At 49.4% G+C, this 23,850-nt stretch overlaps 1 protein-coding gene across 1 annotated transcript in view; it reads right to left on the bottom strand.

Moving 5' to 3' along the window:
• EEF2K (eukaryotic elongation factor 2 kinase) overlaps positions 1-23,850 on the bottom strand; it is a 63,030-nt gene that overhangs the window by 4,881 nt on the left and 34,299 nt on the right. Inside the window, exons 7-17 of the mRNA XM_082671494.1 lie at positions 20,360-20,509; positions 19,996-20,128; positions 19,609-19,736; positions 18,693-18,894; positions 16,809-16,876; positions 13,536-13,613; positions 12,616-12,678; positions 11,028-11,162; positions 10,706-10,894; positions 5,051-5,175; positions 971-1,149 (exon numbers count right to left, since the gene is read on the bottom strand). Coding sequence (XP_082527620.1) covers positions 971-1,149; positions 5,051-5,175; positions 10,706-10,894; positions 11,028-11,162; positions 12,616-12,678; positions 13,536-13,613; positions 16,809-16,876; positions 18,693-18,894; positions 19,609-19,736; positions 19,996-20,128; positions 20,360-20,509 — 1,450 coding nt within the window. The remainder of the gene's footprint in view (positions 1-970; positions 1,150-5,050; positions 5,176-10,705; positions 10,895-11,027; positions 11,163-12,615; positions 12,679-13,535; positions 13,614-16,808; positions 16,877-18,692; positions 18,895-19,608; positions 19,737-19,995; positions 20,129-20,359; positions 20,510-23,850) is intronic.

Genomic DNA, 23,850 nt, shown 5'->3' on the forward strand with positions numbered 1-23,850 from the left:
CACAACTACTGAGCCTGCACGCCACAACTACTGAAGTCCACGCACCCTAGAGCCCGCACACCACAACTACTGAGCCCGCGTGCTGCAACTACTGAAGCCCGCGTCCCTAGAGCCTGTGCTCTGCAACAAGAGAAGCCACCGCAATGAGAAGCCCACGCGCTGCAAGGAAGAGTAGCCCCCGCTCATCGTAACTAGAGAAAGCCCGCATGCAGCAACGAAGACCCAATGCAGCCCCAAAATGAAAAAATTAAAAAATAAATACACATATATATATTTCATATATATATAAAAGTGTGAATCAACTGATGAATGTATAAACAAAATGTAGTATCTATACAATGGAAGATTATTCAGCAATAAAAAGGAATAAAGTACTGATACATGCTACAACATGAATGAACCTTGAAAGAAGCCAAGACACAAAAGGTCACCTATTATACGATCCCATTTATATGAAATGACCAGAATAAGTAAATCTATAAAGATGAAAAGTAGGTTAGTGGTTGCCAGGGATGGAGGGAGGGGGAAATAGGAAGTCGCTGCTAACAGGTACCAGGTTTCGTTCTGGCGTAATGGCAATGTTCTGGAATTAGGTAGTGCTGATGATGGCATCATACTGTGAATATACTAAAACCCACTGAACTTTACACTTTAAAATGTTGAATTTTATGTTATGAAAATGTCAGCTCAATTTGTGAATTAAAAACAAACCTCCCAAACTCCTAATATTTGACTATTAAAATATAAAAATGTTCGTCTGCATACCAACTGCATAAAGCCCCCTTCTAAGCCAGCATTATATGGGTATCCAGCCTGGCAAAAATACAGGGCCAGTACAAATCTTTCTCCCAACCAGAACTGAAAGAAGAGACTCAGTCTTGCATGTTGTTGTAACTCCCAGCGAGACAGGAATTACGTCTCTCACTGTCTAGCACCGTCCCACCCCAGCGGCAGGTCTGCCAGGCCCTACCTGATCTCTGCGGGTTCTTCTCCAGCCCGCAGCCGCCTGTGAACAGCATCTCTGCCTCCCTGGCCAGCAGCAGGTACCGGGGCTCATCGTGCATCCCATCATACTCCCCACCTTCATCACAGTCAGTTGTCTCCAGGGCAGTGTTGTACCAGAGTAGAGCCTCCGGCCAGCTTTGGGACCTTGCCAAGAGACACAGAGGAAAAGAGGGAAGTTACCATAGCAGCAAGGCAGGAAGGAGGAGGCCCATCAGCAGGCAGGGTAAGTCAGGAATCCCTATGGGGTCACCACCTCTGACTCAGGACCCATAGGACCCAACGCCACCACATCTAAAGGGTGTCATTTACATTGTAGATTTACATATTTATTACAATAGTGGTCAAGCAGTTTTCCCTAAAAAAATTGGGATAGTACAACAATTTTCCAACAGATGGAAGTAGAGCATCTTGAAGAAGGGGAACATTTTCCTCATTTGCACAAAATCACCCTATGGGAATTCCCTGGTGGTCCAGTGATTAGGACTCAGCGCTTTCACTGCCGTGGCCCAGGTTCAGTCTCTGGTCGTGGAACTAAGGTCCTGAAAGCCGCATGGTGAGGCAAAAATAAAAAAAAAAATCACCGTATGGGTGATTTTTGCATTAGCAGTGGCTGGTATCCCAGCCAATTTGCCCTGTGACTCACACAGGAGAGAAGGTGGGTGGGGGACTCTTTGTCGAGGCCTCCAGAACCTTCTCACAGCAGTCATTCAGCCCCATCTTCTGCTCTGCCTCTTCCGGCCAGCTCTAGCTCTACTCCAGCAAATGCAGTTTACCCGGAAGAGCTGACTTCCCTCTTCTGGCTCTGCCCTCTACCCTCAACCCTTTCTCCTACTGCAGCACATGAATGGCCAAACCACCAAGGGCGTATGCTGAATTCAAGTTCCAGCTGAATCTGAACAATACAGAATAAAGAGCAAACAGGGCAGTGGGCTGTTTTCCTTGGGGTGTACTAATGCATATTACCAAACATGTGAGTAACTATTTAGAGTGCATCAGGAAGGAGTAAAGAGAGACACAGAGAAGAAGGTCTATGGGCCTCATGAAACGTTCCAGGAGCAACAGCTATATATATATATATATGGACCTGGCTCTACCCTCCGGTCTTAGCTCCTGTCAACCTCCTCCCATGCCCGGCTCGTTGGGTCACGTTCTCCTCCCCGAACGCTCCAGCTCCTGTCGGCTTTTGCACCTGCTGCTCCCTCTGCTTAGAACGTCCTTCCTTCAACTCTTCCCATACCTGGCTCCTCACCTCTCCAACCTCAGCTCAACTTCTTCAGAGATGCTGTCCCCAAACACCCTATTTCTTATAATTACCTCAATCTGTTCATCTCCTGTTTACCTACTTACTTGCTTATTATGGTTTCCCTGACTAGAACATAAGCCCCAAGAAGGTAGGGACCTTGTCTGTTCTATTTGCTGCTGCATTCCCAGGGCCTGGCAAACAGCACAGCCTCTCTAAATGTCTGTTGAAGTGGCTGGCTAGGATGGTGTCAGGAGATAACCCTGACTCCATTTTATTTTATAAAAAAGGGAAGTTATTTGAAAATTACTGGTGACACACCCAAAAAACCAGGGTTTTAACAGTGGATTGGAAGCCACTGAACTACATGATCTCACTTCTTTCAGCTCTGACCCTCCCCAGTCTTGAAGGGCAAGGCAGAATCCCCCCAACACATTAAATGTAAAAGGAGGGAAAGGGCCTACTCTCTCCCAACCCACCCCTACCCAGCTCTGCACCCAGCGGTTATGAGCATGCCTACCCTGCCTTGCAATTTCCAATGACTTTTTCTTGTCCTATTAGATGGTAACTTCTAAGGGGGTCAAAACCCCTTAAAATGCAAATAGCTGACCCTCAATTAATGCTCCCTGAATGGAAGAGGCTGGAGCTGGTTGGAATGAGGAAGAAGAGTAAGAAAAAGACTATAGCAGAAGCTATAGAAGAAAATCTTGATAGATTTAACTACAAAATATTAAAAACCAGCATGTCCCCAGACCCAATAAACAATGGTCGTTGTGTGGCACATGTGCCATCCCCTGCCCCCCAAATCTATGATAGCCAGCTCTCTTTTTTTTTGGCCACACCTTGCGGCATGCGGAACTTCCCACACCGAGGATCGAACCCATGCTCCCTGCAGTGGAAGCGCGGAGTCTTAACCAAAGGACCACCAGGGAAGCCTTTTTTTTTCTTTTTTTAAAAAAATTTAACACTATCTTTTTTTTTTTTTTTGGTAGCCATCTCAGAAAATTTTTTAAAAGCCAACTCATATACCAGAGTTAACAGTCTTAATATATTAAAATTTTTAACAGGGAATTCCCTGGTGGTCCAGTGGTTAGGACTCCATGCTTCCACTGCAGGGGGGCATGGGTTCAATCCCTGGTTGGGGAACTAAGATCCTACATGTCACATGGTGGTGGTGGTGGGGGGAATACATACATATATATTATATATATATAATTCTTACAAATCAAAACCAAAAAACCTATTGTCTCAAATTAAAAAGAGAAAGTAGACAGAGGACATAAAGAGAAAATACATATAGCAAATTTTTTTTTAAGGGCCTCAGATACAGATATTCAATGCCCAGCTCCAGCTCCCCCCACCCATGCGGTGGTGCTTCCCCACTGCACTCAGTGGGCACCACAGATGTTGGCATTTGATCGGACACAATTGTGTCGTGTCTGTTTTGTTTACCTCCCCTCCACGCCAGGGTAATTCTGGATCCCTAAGAAGCAGGCTAATGTACAGTCTGCTGGAGGAGAGGTGAAAAGACCTACGTTGTGGCTCCACTACTTACTGGCTACTGGACTATGGACAAGCCCCTTCACTTCTCAGAGCTACAGTTTACTCATCCATAACATAAGCCCCCAAACGCCTGCCCTGTCTGCGTCAAAGAGATGTGTTGGTTCATTCATTCAAACAACTACTGAGCCGGGCCCTGCACTAAGCACTGGGCCTGAAGAGATGCAGGAGACCCAATTCTAGTTCTCGGTGAAATAAAATCACAGATATGAAAGTGCATCCAAATATAGGGGAGCATTACTGTTACAACACAGTAGGTAGCCGACAAATGTTTGCATGACATGTAATTCAGGCAGGATGTCATGTATCCGGACGTTTTAGACCCTGAGAGCTTGAGATGACAGACCCACAGCCCTGACTTTCCTTCTAAACCCAGTGAGAGGGACATGAAAACTTGACCCACAGAGGAGGGAACTGCCAAACCGCCCCCATCCTGGAGGTTTAGACAATGAATGTGCCCACCCTGCTCCCTGCACCTGAGGACAACAGGGGGAAGCTGAGATCCACTGGGAGCCACAGAGGGTGAGCAATGGGTCCCGCTAAGAGTTCAATTCCCCCAACCGTCCTCTGCTCCTGGACTTCTGGGACCTCCCACTGGCCAAGCCAAAGAGCCGAGATGAAGCTGCCATTCTCCTCTCTTCCCACCGCCGAGTCCAGTCCTGGCACCCCTGCCAGAGGGATAACCGAAAAGCTGTTGACACCTGCAGGGCTGTAGCCATCAGGAGTCTTAAAACCGCTCTGGAAAACTCACACCAGGCTTGAACTCCCCTAGAGCTCGCTTCCTTCCCTCCCCTCCCTCTCAGAAGTGAAAAATAGTAAGAATAAAAACAAAAGTAGGAAGAATCAATTAAAATCACCCCTAATTCTACCATCTAAGGACCACCACTCTGGACCTGACGCTACATATCCTTTCAAACTCTTTCTCAGGCAAATCTTTACATGAAATGGCTAAGATGCCATTTATCTCTCACTTTATGTGCCAGGCACAGTGAGGATTAAAGGCAGCATCTCATTTAACCCTCATACAATGAGACACAACCACCCTAGGATGCAGGTTCTATAATCGTTTCCATTTTACACAGTGAAGAAACTGAGGCCAAGGAGGTAAAGCTACTTGCCCGTGGTCACTGGGCTGGTACTCAGGGGAGCCACATCTGGAACTCAGGTCTGTCCTAACACCGGAGGGGAAGCTCCCACCTGCAGCCCAGGTTCCCACCAGTGTCACCTGAGCCATGGCCACAGTACCTGTCTGGGCTGAGGTTCTGGCCAGTGTCAAAGGCTCGTGCCACCAAGATCATGGACTGTCTGTCGCCAGCTTCAGCTGCCTTCAGTAAGTAATTAAATCCTTTGGTTTTATTCTCTTCTGTCTCCTGTTAACACAAACCAAAGACAGGGAGAGAAAAGGAAATGAGGCTTACACGGGAGGGGCTGCAAGAATCTCACTCATCAATCTTTTCCCTGTTTCTTGAATTGTTTTGAGAGCTCCAGGCTGGGGCTGCTGTAGAATTGCACATCGTGAGAAAGAGAACAGGGCTTCCCCTGCTGCAAAGAGCTCCTGGGGGTTCCCATCAGGCAGGGAGAAATGGAAGCTTAGCTCACTCCCGCTCGCTCTCCTCTATCTGCTCTGATTCCTCCAGAGACCACATCATCTCTCGCCTCCAGCAGGGGCTCCCTGCTTCCAATTCTTTTTACATTTTTTAGCACCTTTATTGAGATATAATTCACATAACATACAACTCACTCATTTAAAGTGTACAACTCAATAGTTCTTAGTATAATCACAGATTGCGCAACCAGCACCATAATCAATTTCAGCATATTTTCATCAAGCCAAGAAGGATTCAAAACACCATACCGCCTAACCATTACCTCCCAATTGTTCCATCCCGCCCAGCCCTAGGCAACCACTACTCTACATGCTGTTTCTAGAGATTTCCCTACTCTGGACATTTTATATAAATGTAATCATATAACATGTGGTCTATGGACTTCCCTGGCAGTTCAGGGGTTAAGAACCTGCGCTTCCCTTGCAAGGGGCGCAGGTCCGATCCCTGGTCAGGGAACTAGGATCTCACATGCCGCTTGGCTCAGCCAAAAAACAAAACAAAACAAAAAACATGTGGTTTAGCGTGACTGGCTTTTTTCACTTGGCGTAAATTTTTTTTTAATAAATTTATTTATTTTATTTATTTTTGGCTGCATTGGGTCTTCGCTGCTGCGCGCGGGCTTCCTCTAGTTGCAGCAAGCGGGGGCTACTCTTTGTTGCGGTTCGTGGGCTTCTCATTGCGGTGGCTTCTCTTGTTGCAGAGCACGGGCTCTAGGCGCGCGGGCTTCAGTAGTTGTGGCTCGCGGGCTCTAGAGCGCAGGCTCAGTAGTTGCCGCGCACAGGCTTAGTTGCTCTGTGGCATGTGAGAATCTTCCCAGACAAGGGCACGAACCCGTGTCCCCTGCATTGGCAGGCGGATTCTTAACCACTGTGCCACCAGGGAAGCCCTGGGATAAAGTTTTCAAGGTTCATTCATACAGCTTCTATCAGTGTTTCATTCTCTTTCATGGCCAAATAACATTCCACTGTGTGAATGTCTCACAATTTGTTTATCTGTTCATCAGTCATCAGGTGACGGCTATCTGGGTTGTTTCCACTGTTTGGCTATTATGAATAATGCTGCTATGAACATCTGTGTGCATAGCTTTTGTATGGATGTATGTTTTTCTTTTGGGGGGATGTATATACCTAGGAGTAGAATTGCTGGGTCACATATAACTCTATGTTTAGCCTTTTGAGGAGCTGTTTCCCACAGCGGCTGCACTACTCTACATTCCCACCTGCTTCCATCCTGCTTCTCCGATATCCATCCAGAGAGATGCTTTAAGCCCAGGTCAGGTCATGTTACTCTACCAAAGCTGCTCTAAGACTTCCTATCTCACTCGGAGACAAATCGAAAGCCCTCCTATCAGCCTATGAGGCCCTTCTCAACCTTCAGGATTCAAGGAGTGTGGCTGGGACTACCAGTTGTCTGCCATATGCATTCTCCTCTGCCATATTTTTGCTGGCACATGGCTAACCAGCTAAAAACTACATTTCCCAGCCTCTCTTGCAGCTGGAATCAGCATCCTAATAACAAGAGGCCTATCCACTCTTTTTTCTTAAATTTATTTGTTTTTATTTTTGGCTGTGTTGGGTCTTCCTTGCGGTGCGCGGGCTTCTCATTGTGGTGGCTTCTCTTGTTGCGGAGCATGGGCTCCAGGCACGTGGGCTTCAGTAGTTGTGGTGCACGGGCTTAGCAGCTGCGGCTCGCGGGTTCTAGAGCGCAGGCTCAGTCGTTGTGGCACAGGGGCTTAGTTGCTCCATGGCACGTGGGATCTTGCCGGACCAGGGCTCGAACCCGTGTCCCCTGCACTGGCAGGCAGACTCTTAACCCCTGCGCCACCAGGGAAGCCCGTATCCAGTCCCTCCTGATCTCACTCTCTGTCACAATTTCCCCCCAGCACTTAAGAACAATGCTTGGCACAGGCAGTGCTCAATAAAGGTCAGTTATTTTTACTTCTGTTGGAAATATTTTCATTTGTTAATTATTATCTGTATTACAACCTTATCTGCCTGAAAAGTTTGCTGTTGTGAATAAGAACCTAGGACGGTGCCCAGAGTGTAGGAGATACTCAAAAAGCATGTGCTGGATAAACGAATGTCTTAGCAAGACAACAGGAAAAGGTCCTAAGAATGGGGGCTTTGGGGAAAGCGGGAGATGGGCCAGCAGCCTTTCAGGGCATGTGGCCATGGTTTTCTTTGCTGCCAGATTCTGTCCTGGAGGGAAAGGCCTTTGGGACACCTGCAGATGAGAAAACCGAAATAGCTTCTACATCCCTTTACAAAGGTGCTCGGGTGCAGCTGGTGTAAACAGCCTGAGATCACAGGGAGAGGTACCAGGGAGTCTCAGCGAGAGTGGTCTCCCCAGTCCTGGCCCCTAACCACTCATCCTGGACCCTGGCATTCCTTTATTCAGGCCTCAAACCCTTCTGAGTGTCCTCTCTGTGCCAGATGCTGGGAGAACAGGCCAAACGCAGTGGGTACGCTGGAGCCGGCTCTGCAGGCTTGTGAGAACCGATGTGAAAGCAAGCCAGTCGTAAAACACAGCCATTATTAGAAATTAAATTACGTAAACTTACAATTAAATGAAAGGTAACAAATACCCAAAGCTCATCACTTCCTAACTATTTTCCTATGTTTTACTGTTGTCTGTCCTCTTGAGGTTATTTATATCTAGTGCAGGGCTTCTCAACCCTGGCACTACTGGCATTTTAGATGACATAATTCTGTGTTGCAGGGACTGTCCTGTGCGTTGTAGATGTTTGGCAGCATGCCTGCCCTCTACCCACTAGATGCCAGCTGCGCTCCCAGAGCTGTGACAACCAAAGATGTCTCCAGACACTGTCAAGTGTCCCCTGGAGAAGGGGGAGGCAAAATGACTGGTGCAGAACCACCAGTCTGTGGAACCTTCATGATGGAAATGCTATGTGGAAACGGTGTGCTGTGGTGCACTTCCTCCAGCTCCGTGCTCGGCGATGTCATCTCAGTGCTTGCACATTGGCCAGGGTAGAAGCAGCTATACCACGAGATGGCAAACAATATTAATAATGCAGACTAATTTGCAAGTGTGCCGTGTCTGTAGCCATTACATTGTGACTAGCACAAGAAACTGGAGAAACATTCTTCAGTATTTAAAACTATCGTCTGATTCAGCAAAGAAGTTGCTCGTATCAGCAGCAAATAAATGAAGTTCCAACTCTGACAAAGGACTTGCTTATTTCACTTTCATCTTACTCACTAAAGTAAAAGTATCAACCAGTATCTAACGTCAGAACTTCATGCCTCCATCAGCTGCAACCAAAGCTGGGCTACAGACATGAGTTCCACAAAAATTAGCAACGGAAGTCTGTGAGGATCTATCGACTATATAGAATTCACAATAGTTTTATGATTTGTAAACTGTATGCTCCACGTTCCTTATATCAGTAAATGTATAATAAACTTACAAGTAGATGTATAATAAACGTACATACATATATGTGCAAACATTCCCTCCCCACCTGCAAGAGCCAGTTGTTAAGCATTTATCAGCACACCACTGGCTAAATGAGATATATTCCGTCCACTCCTCAGGGAGCACGGAGACGAGAGAAAGAGGAACAAATCATCTGCCTGTCAAAATCCCCTCCCCCAACCAAGCCTGCCCTTCACCATCTAAAACAGGAAATAAAAATGGCTGTAAGGTATCCCTGACCGCACGCCAAAGGATGTATCTGACTGAACCATATGAAACTGCCAATATTCTACCCTCATGACCTATAAAAACGGTTCAACTTAATATGTCCAAGTCTGGTCACTGCAGCAATTTTTGAGATATCATAAGAATGGAACCAACCCAAGTGTCCATCAACAGGGCACAGGTTAAATAAAGTACCTGTACAATGGAATGTTACTCAGCTGTCAGAAAGAATGAGGAAGCTGTCTCTACAGCACTGAGGGGAAAAGTCTGCAGGACACTGCAGAAATAGGGTCTTTCCAAACAGACAGACGTAACTAGTTAAGATGAGGGCAGACTAGAGTAGGGTGGACCCTAAACTCCATAGGACTGGTGTCTTCGTAAGAAAAGAGACACAGAGGCACAGAGACACACACACAGAAAAAAGGCCATGTGAAGATGGAAACAGAGATTGGAGTGATGTACCTACAGACCAAGGAACACCCAAGATTGCCTCCAGTCACTAGAAGCTAGAAGATCATGGCCTGTCAACACACTGATTTTGGACTTCTAGCCTCTAGAACCGTGAGAATGAATTTCTGTCGTTTTAAGCCCCCCAGTTTGTGGTTCTTAGTTATGGCAGCCCTAGGAAATGAATACCCTCTTGGAATTACATGTGAGAAACTAATAATGATGGTTACCTGTTAGCAGGAGAATGAGAAGGTGGAGGAAAAGGTGGGAGGGAGATTTTTCACTGTAAACCTTTTCACATTAAAAAAACGTTTAGTCACATGACTGTATTAACTATTTTTAAAAAATCAAGGACTTTTGGGTGCCTTCCCACACTCTCTTCCAGTCTGAGACCCCCCAACCTGCTGGGCCATGGTTAGGCTCACAGAGCAGGGCTGGTGCCCTGTGCCCACACCAAGCCCAGCCTCGTCTGGCTGCAAGCCTGGCTCACGTGACAGAGAGCTGGAGACTTTTATGCTGGGAGCATGCGCACACCAGGGGCCTCTCAACTTCTCTAAGGAAAGGATCACACTCCCTAGGCCACGTCAGGTCCTGTCCGCTGTGCCCACGGACCAGGGGAGTGATGAGGGAGCAGACACCCTCACGGATTCCCATCACACCCATCCTGCCCGGGCCCCTCTCCAGCCTCATCTCCTGCACCTTGTCTTCACGCTCCACACTCCAGCCGCACTGATCGCCTCCTGTCTCCCCAGGGCCTGGGCCCGCGCTGTCCCCTCTGCCCACGCTCCCCCTCACACACTCTGCCTGGCTGACTCCACTGGGCCCGCAGGTCTACCTTAGGGATCACTTCATTCATTCGTTCCACAAACGAATGCTGATTATCTAGTGTGTGCCAGGTCTGCTCTAGCCACTAGGGACAGAGCTGCAACTGCCAATCAAGAAACCCCAGCTACGGCCCTTCCTCATTTATCTGCAGTAGCATCTTCTGCTTCTCCCGCCGCACCACGTCACAATTGCCTGGGAATGTGACTGTCACCTTCCACTCAGTCCCCAAGGCCGGAGACCAATTCTATCAGCGTCAACTAACTTGGAAGTGCCTGGTCCCAAACTGATGCTCGGGAAATTTCTGAGGCGTAAACCCAGGGAGCGAAGGGCGATGGGTTGCCTGAGCCCCCGCTCCCCTCACCTTCAGAGAGACGTCCGCCAGGATGTGGTGGGGCAGCTGCGAGTACATGAGTCCCAGGCCCGCGATGGCCTCCAGCTCGCCGAGGTCGGCCGCCTGCTCCAGGTGGAAGATCGCCGACGCCCGGTCCCACTCCTCGTCCTTCTTGCAGAAGCGCCCGCCCTCATGGTAGCGCACCATGGCCAGATGGACCTGCCACACAGACGGCAGGTGGGCCTGGCTGCCTGGAGGCCGCAGCCGCGGCCGAGGGCCTCCCAGCCAGCCTGGGGGAGGGAGCGACTCTTGGGGGAGGCGCCGGGTTAATGCAGAGAGGGCATCACCATACCTTCCCCAAAATGGACTTCCCGATTCTCTTCTCAAGGTCCAGAGCGTTGAGCCTCTGCACTTCCAGGGCCACGGCTGAAGGCCTCGACAGGTGGAGACGGGAGGAGCTGAGGAGATTCCACTTCTCCACACAGACCTGAAGGGAGGACCGGGCATTTACAGGCCAGAGAAGCGAGGGGCTGGGGATGGACGCACCCTCCCAGCTGTGAAAGTCGGCCTGGCGAGTTAAGGGGCGCGGACCTGTGCGGTGTCAAGTTTTCCTGGACAAACCCGGCTCCATTTCCAGTCACTTGAATTATGCCAGCTTGTGGGCGCTGAGGGACACAAGCAACAGGTAGCAACAGGACACAAAGGCTAGCACACTGCACTGCAGCAGTTCAAAGAAGTGTCTCCTCACTTATCCATCTGACTTAGGTCGGGGAGTTTCGACCCTGAGCTGCTCCTCTGCCAGCTCCCCACACAAGGCACCAGAAGAGCCTCACTTCAGACCTGGCAGCAAATCCACTGTGCTTTCCTTGTGCATCCAGAGGATGCTTCAGGAGATGGGCTTAGAAAACACACTACGTCTCCCAGCTAAAAACACCCCTGTCCAAAGTTCTCGCAGGACAGAGCCAGGCTGCTGTGTGTGTATGTCTGTGTGTACGCACACTAAACAGACTACCATGCACAGGGCATCCTCCACAAAAAAGAATGACCCAGCCCAGAATGTCAGTGGTGCTGGGATCGAACGACCCTGCCTCCGCACCACGCTGTGGCCTTGACCCGACTGAGAAATACCCTGTGGTAAGGAAATACTGCGTGATGAATAATCTGTGTTCTGGAAGCGGCAGGAGTCAAGCCTGCCCCGGGGATCAGGGAAGGCTCCTGGAGAAGGTGCCACTGGGGTCCAGCCTGGGAGAGCAGACCGGCCTGAGGAGGTATGACCACAGGGGAGGAAGGACCTTGCAAGCAGGAGAGAGACTCGCCTTAGCAAAGGCTGGAGGGTGAGAGGTTCAAAATGTGGTTCCGAGTCAGCTAGAGAAGAGCATCTAGGAGGGTGGTCTTTCCCACACCGGCCTGATGATAATCACCTGAGATACTTCTTCCAACTATTAGCCGGGTAACCTGGGGAGAGTCGCTTAAGACTCCCTTTTTCTCATACATCAAAAGAGGATGAATAACATTAGCCTGTCTCAGTGGGTGGTTGCAAAAATTAAATTTTGGGGGGCTGCACCACGCAGCTTGTGCGAACTTCCCCAACCAGGGATTGAACCCGGGCCACGGCAATGAAAGCCCGGAATTCTAACCACTAGGCCACCAGGGAACTCCCTAGACGTAAATTAACGTATACTGGTAGGCGCTGTGAGCTGAAGCCTCCAGGACAGGCCGTCCTGATCTTCTCTAATTCTCCCCGCTGATCCCGCAGCGTCACACCCAGGAGCTCAAAAAGTATTTGCGAGGGGATCGGCTCCTTTGCAAAATCGTCCTTTAGGAGACATGTGGAGCACCTGGGCAGGCAGAAGTGACATGACGTGAGGGGGAAGAAACAGAAACAGAGTCTGAAAAAGGCAAGCACGCAGCCACGACGAGGATTCCTGGGGGCACATTACCCGTCCGGAGCTGCCCAGGCTGTCTTCGTCCGACTCATACCTCCGGTTACCGTTTGAGTGGCCCTGATGGAGACATAGATTAGAGTGATCCAAAGAGCAGCCTTCCTCCCAAGAACCTCCTCCTGGGGAACTGGTCCAGCCCTCCCAGGGGACCCTCCTCAGGGAACTGGCTCGGCGCCTCAGGAAGCTGACACCTCCGTCTGCCAGGCAGAGAGGATGCTGGGTAACAGGCAGGACTGATGTGCCGGGGCAGCCGCAGCCTCCCTCTCGCTCTCACCATGTGCACGGACGGAACCGACTCAAAGGCACAGGATCCCAGCAGACAGGCACCAAGAAAACTGAGCCAAGTGCTTCGCTTAGCCAAAGCCCCCATCGCCTGTCTCTATATATTCGCAGTAACAAAGCCGAGACCAAAAGCTCCCGGCAAGACTGCCTGTAATGCGCATGCGCCATTTTGGCACTTGGCAAAACCTCTCAATGGCTGATACTGCCTAAGACCACCCTCACCAGGATGCTGCTGAAAAGATACCGTAAGGCATCTTTCATCCTCTGGAGCCTTCCCGAGGGACTGCTGGAATCCCGTGCCTTTGAGCTGGGCCCTCCCACCTACCAGCACCATTCTGGCCCACTGCCCAGCATCCTCTCTGCTTAGCAACCAGAGGTCCAGCTTCACAGTAAGATGCGTCCGCCATATTCAACCCTGTGTCTAATCCCCCATGCTTGTCCCCTTACTAAACTTACTACTCCACATTACCGTTTTATCTTCTGCCCTGCAATTATCTTTATCTGAAATGATTTATTTATTAATTTAACTTATGCTCTTACCACCCATTCACATTCCCCCCTCGGCCCCAGCTCTCTATCCTCCTGGACAACTAGGCAAGAGGGGACTCTGTTCTCATTTCCTTGGGGTTCCTTACATGTTCTCGGGGCTCTGGGTCGTCCAGCTCACTCCGCTTCTCACTGGGGTATCCGCTGTCTCCACTGTTCTCAGAGTCCTGTGGAGAAAAGATGGCCCTAGGGTCTCAGTGGTCCTCTGAGTACCTGGTGGTGGTGATATCTGGAATCCCAGCCATTTGCTTTCTCTCCTTTGTCCCATCATCCCACAACATTCTCTTCCTCCTACCCTTGCTGGTTGGGTGACAAGGGAGCGGTAAAAAAATAGTGGCGAAGAATGTGGGCTCTGGAGCCAGACTGCCTAGGCTCAAATCCGAGCTCTGTAACTCACCAGCTATGACTCTGGAGAGCTGCTCAGCCTCTCTGAGCTTTGGTTTCCCTAGCTATGGGGATTCATTATAGCTACCTACATCAAGCGGCTGTGAGGATGCAATGAGATGTCACACTCAGAGTGTGGATCGTAGTAAGTGCCATTGTTAAGAGTGACTCACCCATTTCACAGGCAGAAAAACAAAGCCTGGCTTAAAGGATATGACCCATGGATAAAAATGCAGCATTGGAGACGCAGACCTACTAGAGAATGGACTTGAGGACACGGGGAGGGGGAAGGGTATGCTGGGACAAAGTGTGAGAGTGGCATGGACATATATACACTACCAAATGTAAAATAGATAGCTAGTGGGAAGCAGCCGCATAGCACAGGGAGATCAGCTCAGTGCTTTGTGACCACCTAGAGGAGTGGGATAGGGAGGGTGGGAGGGAGGGAGACGCAAGAGGGAGGAGATATGGGGACATATGTATATGTATGTATAGCTGATTCACTTTGTTATAAAGCAGAAACTAACACACCATTGTAAAGCAATTATACTCCAATAAAGATGTTTAAAAAAAAATGCAGCCCTGGGAACAATTATTTACTACAACTAAGCCCTCTGCCAAAACCGCACACATCACCTGGGCATATGTTTTATTCTTCTAGATCTGAGTTCTGCTGTGAAAAGGAACCTGGTATAATTTAGAATCTCTAAAACGTCGGTCATTTGTCCACCAACGTTGAGCTCTGGCCATATCCACATGTCACCTGCATCACTGTTCGGCTAAAACTTCTATTTTTTTCCTCCTTCATTCCACTGAGAAACATTTCAAACACACAAATAAGAACAGAGAATCCTAAAATGAACTCCTGTGCACCTGTTGCCAAGTTTTGTCAACTCTTAACACTAGGCCTTAGTTACTTTAGATCTTTTATTTCTAAAAGTTAAAACACTGCTGTTAAAATTTAGACCTCTTATGAGTCCCCTCCGCATCCCATTCTCTTCCTCCTCCAGATAAAACTCTTCTCATGAATTCATACTTCTCTTTTATTATTTTTCTTTAAATAAACCACTTTATTTTACTTAAGACTTTAAATAAACCACTTTATTTTACTTAAGACTATATATATATATATATACATATATATATATATATATATTTTTTTTTTTTTTTTTTTTGCGGTACGCGGGCCTCTCACTGTTGTGGCCTCTCCCGTTGCGGAGCACAGGCTCTGCACGCGCAGGCTCAGCGGCCATGGCTCACGGGTCCAGCTGCTCCGCGGCATGTGGGATCTTCCCGGACCGGGGCACGAACCCGTGTCCCCTGCATCGGCAGGTGGACTCTCAACCACTGCGCCACCAGGGAAGCCCTTAAGTCAATATATTTTTAAAAGAAGCTTGGTATCACTACCATAAATGTAAAACCTGGATCAGTCTCCTAGACAGATGGGCACCATGGAACATACACAATGGAATCCTTGGCCTCTGGTCTGGCCAGGATCCACTCCACCCAAAGGAGATGCGTTATTCTAAAAAGGCCCCTGCCCTGGTTTCTAGAAGCACCACAGGCTTCCTACCGCCCTCTCCCAGGTCTTTGTTCTGTGTGAGCCAAATAGCTTAACTATTTCAATTTTTTAAATTGAGGTATAATTTACAGACAACCAAACTGAAGTGTTCAGTGTGCTGAGTGAAAGGCTTTTTTTGAAACTGGATTACAGGCTATACCTAAAAGCTCCGGGCAGCCCCCTCCTCGCACCCACTCTCTGCATGACCTTGGGCCCCGTGTCCCACCCTTGGGAACCACTCCCAAGCCGGGCAACAGAGAGCCTCACTGAAACTCCAGCTCTGCACTCCCCAGGTAGACCTTGAGCAAGGCAGCTAACCTCTCCAAACCTCAGTGTCCTCATCTGAGAAATGGTGGAGAATAGAAGCAAAGGGCAGCAGTAGAGGGTGGGTTCGAGGCCAGATGGCCTGGGTTTGAACACTGGCTCCATCACTGAGTGACCATGAGCAAGTGGCTTACCTTTCTGTGCCTCAGTTTCCCCGTCTCTAAATCAGGGATAATGAGGGCACTGTCTAAGCAGCTGCTAATGCTGGGGATAAGCAGGTGGCTGAGGGGACAGGTGGGAGGGAGACTTTTCACCTTGTAATTTTCTGAATCTTTTCCTTTTCAACCTACGCTGAAATTCTAAAATTCATCCTAGCTCTAGAGTAAAACATAAAACCTATTCTAAAAGGAATAAAAACTATTATCTACTTATCTCATAAGTTGTTGTGAGGATTAGATGAGAATTATCTACCAAGCTCTTAAAACAGTGTCTGCCCGTAGTGATGATTCCATATGTGTCAGCTATTGCTGTTTTTTGTTCCCACTCAAGAACTCTGAAAAGCCGTCAGGAGCGAAGTTGAACCTTTGGAGCTGAGAGTGCAGCTTAAGATGCTGTGGCCTGTGCAAGTGTGATGTGTCTGTGAAGTCTGTTTAAAACATTCTAATGAATTTTTAATTTGACACCATAATATATGTTTGTCTGAATGCAAAGATGTCATCTACAGCTTCTTACTGCTAGTCACGCAGAGGCTGCAGGAAACCTGTTCTGCTTATCCAAGCTGTGAGCATCACAGCTACCTCTGCTATAAGTTACACATCGGAGACCCAACATAGCCCCCTGTCCCCCGAGATAGCTTGGCCGCACAACCAAACCCAGGGCCAAGCCCAGCATGTACCGGAAGGTTGTGTTATTGCTGACTTGGATTCTCTCTGCTTTAACCACCTCCAGGAACTGGAATAGACCCAGCTCTTCCCAGACAAAATGCTGCCCTGGGCAGGAGGCTGGGATTCCCTCCCCCCTGTGCACCTGTATCCTGCTGCCAGTGTCCGGAGCAGACCTGGGTTACCCACCTCTGAATCTGAGGTCTCATCCTCAGTTCCTGGGGGAGGGAGGCCCCTCCTCCCCACCCTGGTCCTCCACCCACTCTACTCACCCGGTGGTTGTCCAGAGGGTCGTGGTCTCGGGGTGCCAAGTTATCGAGGTCGCTGAACACAGGCCAATCTGAGCAGGGAGAAAATGGAGGAAGGCACCAGCTCCATCGCTGGAACAGTTCACAAGACCCACCTACAGCCTACAGCTGCCACCAAGCCTTTTTTATTTTAAATTTATAAAGTACAAAAATGGGTGAAGAATGTATGTGGTCAGTACCTGGGGGGACACAATTCTTCCTCGAGAACTTACCCAGAGTCTCTACTCGCCAGCTGTGGGGTCCTGAGCGAGCAGCTTAACAGGTGTGCCTCCTTGGGTTGTCATAATGTAAACACAATTGTGTCATGTATTGACAAGCACCATGTGCTTGACCTACGGTCAAACCTCAGTGAGGTGCAGTTGTGAAGGAAGGAAAGCCATTTGTATATTTGGGGTCCCATGAGTAGCTACAAATGGGAGAAGCCTTAGATGGCTTAAAAACCAACCATCCCAGTCTTTATCTCCTGTCCCAAGCTGCCACTAGCCAAATCTGGCTTGTCTCCTATTCGCATATGGTTTTTAAGAATGCTTTTTACATTTTTTAAATGGTTGAAAAAAGTCAAAAGGAGAACAATATTTTGTGATATGTGAAAATTATATGAAATTTAAAATTCAGTGTCCATAGAGTTTTACTGGAACACAGCCGCATCTATTTGTTTTAAGTACTGTCAGTGGCTGCGTTTATGCGGCAAGTGCAGAGACCACATGGCCTACAAAGTCTAAAATATTTATTACTCTCTGGCCTCTGAAGAAAAGGTTTGTCAACTCTTGCTTCAGACTATTCCCCAGGCCTTCCAGTGGTGATTTACAGGCTTCTTTAATATCTGACATTAAAATCCTCCTCTCCTGCTTCCCTGGGGCCTCCTCCGGCTGAATAAATGGCCCCATCATCCTGCCAGTTCTTCAGATCAAAACCGTGGAGCCAGCCTTGCCTCCCGTCTTTCCTGCAGACCCCGCGTCCATATCACGAGCAAACTCTGTCACTTCAACTTCGGAAATAATGATGCCCATTTTTCTCCTTTGACCTGTTCATATGATGTTAATTGGTTTCTGAACACTGAACAACTTTCAGATTCCTGCAAAAACCGTATTTGGCTGTGACAGACTATTCTTGTAAGGTACTAGTCTTTTCTTTTCCCCTGATCAGGGATTGAACCCACGCCCCCTACAGTGGAAGTGAGGAGTCCTAACCACTGGATCGCCAGGGAATTCCCTAATATACTAGTTTTTATTTGTTAATACTTTATTTAGAATTTTTGTCTTGTATATCTATTTATTTATTTATTTTTAAATTTTAAATTTATTTTTGGCTGCATTGGGTCCTCGTTGCTGTGTGCGGGCTCGCGGGTTCTAGAGCGCAGGCTCAGTAGTTGTGGCTCGCGGGCTCTAGAACGCAGGCTCAGTAGTTGTGGCGCACGGGCTTGGCTGCTCCACAGCATGTGGGATCTTCCCAGGCCAGGGCTCAAACCCGTGTCCCCTGCATTGGCAGGCGGACTCCCAACCACGACATCACCAGGGAAGCCCTGCCTTGTATATTTATACCTGAGGTTGGGATATGGTTTTCTTTTTTGGTGTTTTGTCAAATTTTGGTATAAAAGTTTTCGCTAATTTCATAAAACACTCTGAAAAATGTTACCTTGTTTTCTGCAACAAAGACTGTTTTTACAGCATTTGGATGACTTCATCTTGAAAGTTTATTAAAAAGAACTCACCCGTAAAACCATCTGGGCCCTCAATCTTTTTGGTTGGCATGTCTGATTTTCTAACATAAGTGAAAGCCAGTTTAGCCCTGTTTTACCTGTGCTCATCCCCTCCAATCACAATGCCCAGGGGCCAAACCATCACTCACGAAGGTGGTCCAGTTTCTGGCTGTGCGGCGTGGCAGAAGATGGCGAGGAAGGGAGAGAGTCAAAGGTTATGTCACTCATGTTCTCATCTCCAGAGTTCTCTGAGAGGCGAAGGAGCAGTGGGGGCCGGCTCCCCGAGAGGGTCCTCACCCGGGGGCTCCCGCACTTTTCCTCTGTCCCCCTCAAGATGGTCTGCGCTGATTGCTGGAGAATTAACAGGGACATGCACGTCACACAGGCACCCTCTGGGAAAGTGGGGCTCTTCCTGTTGCCTATTGTTCCCTCAAAACCTGAGGCCCTTTCAGCCACAGCACCCACCTGTGCCTATTAAGGGACTGGCAGAAAACCTGAAACGAATCAGTGGGGGCTTAACCCAAAGGCCTCTAAGAAGGGGCAACCGGAACAGGAGCTCAGAGGGCCAGCATTCCCAGAAGCGCTGCCCACGCTTTACAGCCCTGAGCTGGGGGATACATTCCAGAATCCCAAGCTGCTCTTTGACAATATTGTCTTATATGTGGTCCATGCAGTGGGGGTGGGGATGGGGGTACATCCTGGACACGGCGAGGTACTCAGTGAGCCAGGTCCGAGTCTAGTCCAGCCGTTTGTCAACACACCACACGAACCACATTCCACACACCCCACTCACTATCTGTACATACCTGGTCCCCTCACTCTGGGCAAAAATGGGCCTATATCAAGCAGACCCCAGTTCCTCTGTTAGTGGGGATATTCAGGAGGGCTGTGTGCACTGGCTCAAGAGGGACAAGGGACACAGGCAGGACTAAGAGTCTTCTGGCCCCAGTACTCTTGAATTAAGCATTGCAAGGCCTGAGCCACCAGCACACAGAAAACACAGTTTGCGGGTCCTGCCAGCAGAAGGGCCCTGCCAGTCCGAGCAGGTTCACGCTGGGTACCCACCAGTAGCTTGATGTTCTGAGTCACCGCGTCCCTCTCTCTTGGGGAGAGGTCAAAAGGAGTGAGGCCCATGCTCTTGCAAATCCGGTTGCAGGCATGAGAGTGGAAGAAGAGAGCCATCCCGCGGACACCTGCGGACACAACAGAGCAGGGGTTCTGGAGCACTGCTCTGCTTTGGGGTGGGGGCAGGACGGTACTGAGCACCCTAAATGCGGCAGGGGCAGGTGTAAAACATGCTAAACTGGCAGGAGCCAGAGGCCCCAGGCTCCCACCTCCACAATCTTGGGGCGCCCCATATATCACCTCGGCCTGCTTTCTTGGGTGAACAAAGAGCCCGGAGATTTTGTGGGGAGTGTGGTCTCCGTGGACATGCTGGCTTTCCCTGCCTACCTAGGTTGCCATCTCCAAAGTCAGTGCCCCTCTCGGTGTGGATCTGTGGGTCGGTGTAGAGGTCACCCACACCCTGGACGTCCACCACAATCAGCTGGTGGCCGGAACGCTCAAAAGTGAAGTGGCTGAAGGCCTGTGGGGTGACATGAAAGAAAAGGTGACCACAAGAGACCAGGCTATGGGTTGCACAAACGCTGGCAGGCAGTGCTCTGAGAGGTTTCAACACCCCACCTCTGCCCATGTTGGGGGCCTTTATCTGCAGGGAGGAGTTGTACAGAGGCAAAGACAAAGGAAGGAGCCCTGCCTAATTCGGAGGGACCCGAGGTCTGCTGAGATGGGGCACGGGCGTGTGCAGTGGCCTCACCTGCGGTGTCAGGCGCATGTTGTCATCACGGACGAAGCCTGAGTTGGAGTTGTACTTGATGTACTTGCCCTCGATGTAGTGCTCTAGGTGGAAGAGAGGCCGGCCCTGCCTTTCCTTCAGCTCTATGATGCACATCTGCATGATGTCCACCTGGCGGGAAGGTGGGAGGGGGGTCAGAGGGAGGGCCCAGCGGAACCCTCCTCTGATAAGAGGCTGGAGCAGAAAGGCTGAAACTGCTGACTGTCCCCAGAATCCACTCCCCTTTTCCTTTGAGAATGAAAACCCCTGCTACGGCCTCAATGTATCCCCCCAAATTTCATAGGTTGAAATCTCAACCCTCAAAGGTGATGGTATTAGGAGGTGGGGCCTTTGGGAGGTGATAAGGTCATGAGAGAGAAGCCCTCATGAATGGGATTAGTGCCCTTATAAAAGAGACCCCATAGGGCTTCCCTGGTGGCGCAGTGGTTGCGAGTCTGCCTGCCGATGCAGGGGACACGGGTTCGTCCCCCGGTCCAGGAAGATGCCACGTGCCGTGGAGTGGCTGGGCCTGTGAGCCATGGCCACTGAGCCTGCGCGTCCAGAGCCTGTGCTCCGCAATGGGAGAGGCCACAACAGTGAGAGGCCCGTGTACCGCAAAAAAAAAAAAAAAAAGAGAGAGAGAGAGACCCCATAGAGCTCCCTCACTCTGTCCACCATGTGAGGACACAGCAAGAAGATTCCAGTTATGAACGAGGAAGAGGGCCCTCACCAGAACGTGACCATGCTGGCACCTTGATCTTGGACTTAACAAATTTCTGTGGTTTTTGAGTTACCCATTCTGTGGTGTTTTGTTACAGCAGCCCAAATGGACTAAGACAACCCCGCATCCCTGAGCTTTAACAGGATGCACAGCCATTCGGTAGGGATGGCATCGCTTGGCTTCCCTTGGATGCTAAGTGTGGCCATGTGACTAAGCCTGGCCAATAGGAAGCAAGCAGCAGTGATGATGCAACTCCAGCCTGCCCTCTCCTCCTCTGGCCTTCCTGAGGCTGTAAGGTGGACATCTGCCAGGGAGCCAGATCTGACCATGTAGTCCAGGGCAACTCCCGGCAGGTGGCAGAGCAACAAGACAGAAGGAACCAGGCTTCTGGATGCCTTGAGCAGGTAAAGCACCAGCCCACCCTGAGACCCCACCAAAGCGGGATTGTTAGATGAGACAAAAGGAAACCATTTCGAGTTAGCACACAACTGTGGGTCTGTCTGTTAAGCAACTCAACCTGTGCCTTATGCTAATACAGTGAATTTGTGCAAGTTATTTCACCATTCTGTGCCTGAGTTTCTTCACCTGTGGAATGGGTAAGAGGATGAAATCTGTTGGCACAGGGAAGAGGCAGTCAACGTTTGCCGATGTCATTATTATCAGCAGACACAAGTCTAGAGTGATACATACCAAACCGTAAGAGTGGTTCTTTCCCTGCAAAGGGGACTTACAGGGAACTCAGACATTCCTTGCTAAATTTTGCACCAAGTATACGTTTAACTTTGTACTCAGAAGAAAACATGTAAGTACTATGTATGTTTGTAAAGCAGAGCAGGGAAAACCTGAAACTCTAACTCGTTATCTATTACACAAGATCATAGCCACGGCACCCTGTTCCCTTGACGCCACCCACAACAGGAGCCAGGCCTGGGTTTCCCAAGGAAATGACCACCCAGGAAACTGCTTGGCTGAGTCACCAGACAGGCAGACAACAACTGCAGAGGCCAAAGGGGCCCAGAGCTGAGAGCTGAGAACCTCCCCAAACGTGGCCTCAGTTCTGAGAACCAGACAGGGGGGAAGGAGCGGCTGGTTCCCAGAGGGTTCCTGTTCCAAACGTTGGCTCCATGTCTGCCAGGAAGCCTGCTGCAGGGCCACCTGCTTGAGCAGAAGGCAACTGGGTGAGGGTCAGTGGCGAGGATACATCCTCAAGGGGACAGCCAGGTGCTCCTCAAACAACCACATTCCTCTCCCTTCATCAATTCAAGCACGTTATTATTCACTGAGCACCTAGGCACTCGGACAGAGTTGAACAAGACAGATAAAATCCCTGCCCTCGGGGGAGAGAAGCAACTGAAATATTAACTACATGAATAAGACCCTTTCAGACGGTGCCAACTGCTCTGAAAAAAAAGAAACCAAAACAAAGTGACATGACAGAGGGTGCAGCGGTGGGTTACTTCATTTAGGACGGTCTAGCACAGCCTAGCTGAGGAGGTGACATGAGCTGAGACCTGAACCGTGAGCAGGATTGAGGAGATGCAGTGATGCAGCCTTGCAGGAACAGTCAGTGCAAAGGTCCTGAGGCAGAAACAAGCTTAGGGAGGAAGGAAAAAGTGGCCAGGCCTGAGTATACTGAATTACTAAAGAGGACACAACCCCCGAGGGTGGGAGTGTGGCTTTTTGTATCCACACCAAGGACACTTAATCAAGGGCTCTGCAAACAGTAGGCACTCAATAAATTCTGCTGGCTACCTGGAAGTGTGGCTCTCCTAGGCACTCAGAAGATGGTACCTTATAGCTAGCAGGTGCACAAATAGTAGGAGAGCTGAGCTGTGAATTTAAGCAGGGCAGAGGCCCGGGGCGCTATTTCCTCAAACGCCTGCAGGCAACAGGAAGTTCTGCTTGGCTTCAGGTCACCAATACCCTGGGGGCTCAAGTGAAGAAGGCAAGAGCAGGGGCTTGGAAAGCCTGGATTTGAGCCCTGGCTCCATCCCTGCCCATTTGGGCAAGACACTTAACCCCTTTGTGCCCTAGGTTCCCCAGGGGCAGATAAGGAAGGAATCCATTCCCCACTCCCTCTCCTGCTTTTCCTTGGGAGCTACCAATCTCAGTCCACCTAGTCTGGGTGGAAGAACCCATACTGCTGGTGGGTACAAGGCTCAGGCCTGCCTAATCTGCATATTCCCACACCCTGGCCATCGTGATTGGCTCAGTGATAGGCACCTGACCTAATCAAGCCAATGAAACCCATGGGACTTCCCTGACAGTCCAGTGGTTAAGACTCCGTGCTTCCAACAAAGGGAACGCGGGTTTGAACCCTGGTTGGGGAACTAAGACCCCACATGCCGTGCGGTATGGCCAAAAAAAGAAAAAGAAAAAAAAAAAGAAACCCAGTTTTGAGACTCATTGAAACTTACGGAAAAACATGTCATTCCATCAAGGTTGCCGAGAAACGGAAAGGGAGCCTGCAGCTACTGGGACTAACATGTCACTACAAGCTGAAAAGCCGCCTGAGAGTGATGCCAACACAGAACACTGAGACTAGAGCTGGAGGAAGATTCCCAACAACTTCAATTTGGTCCTGGATCTAGCTACACCTGGAGCCAGCACTATTTCTCAGTTATAGGAGGCAATAAATTCCCTTTTTGGATTAAGCCCGTTTGAGTGGGTTTCTGTCATTTGCAAGCAAAAATCCTGACTAATGGATCCCATCTGTAAATGGAATAAAAACATTCCGACCTCAAACAACCTC

The sequence above is a fragment of the Grampus griseus genome (genome assembly GCF_964374135.1).
Source record: "Grampus griseus genome assembly, chromosome: 14".
In the NCBI taxonomy this organism is placed as follows: Eukaryota; Metazoa; Chordata; class Mammalia; order Artiodactyla; family Delphinidae; genus Grampus; species Grampus griseus.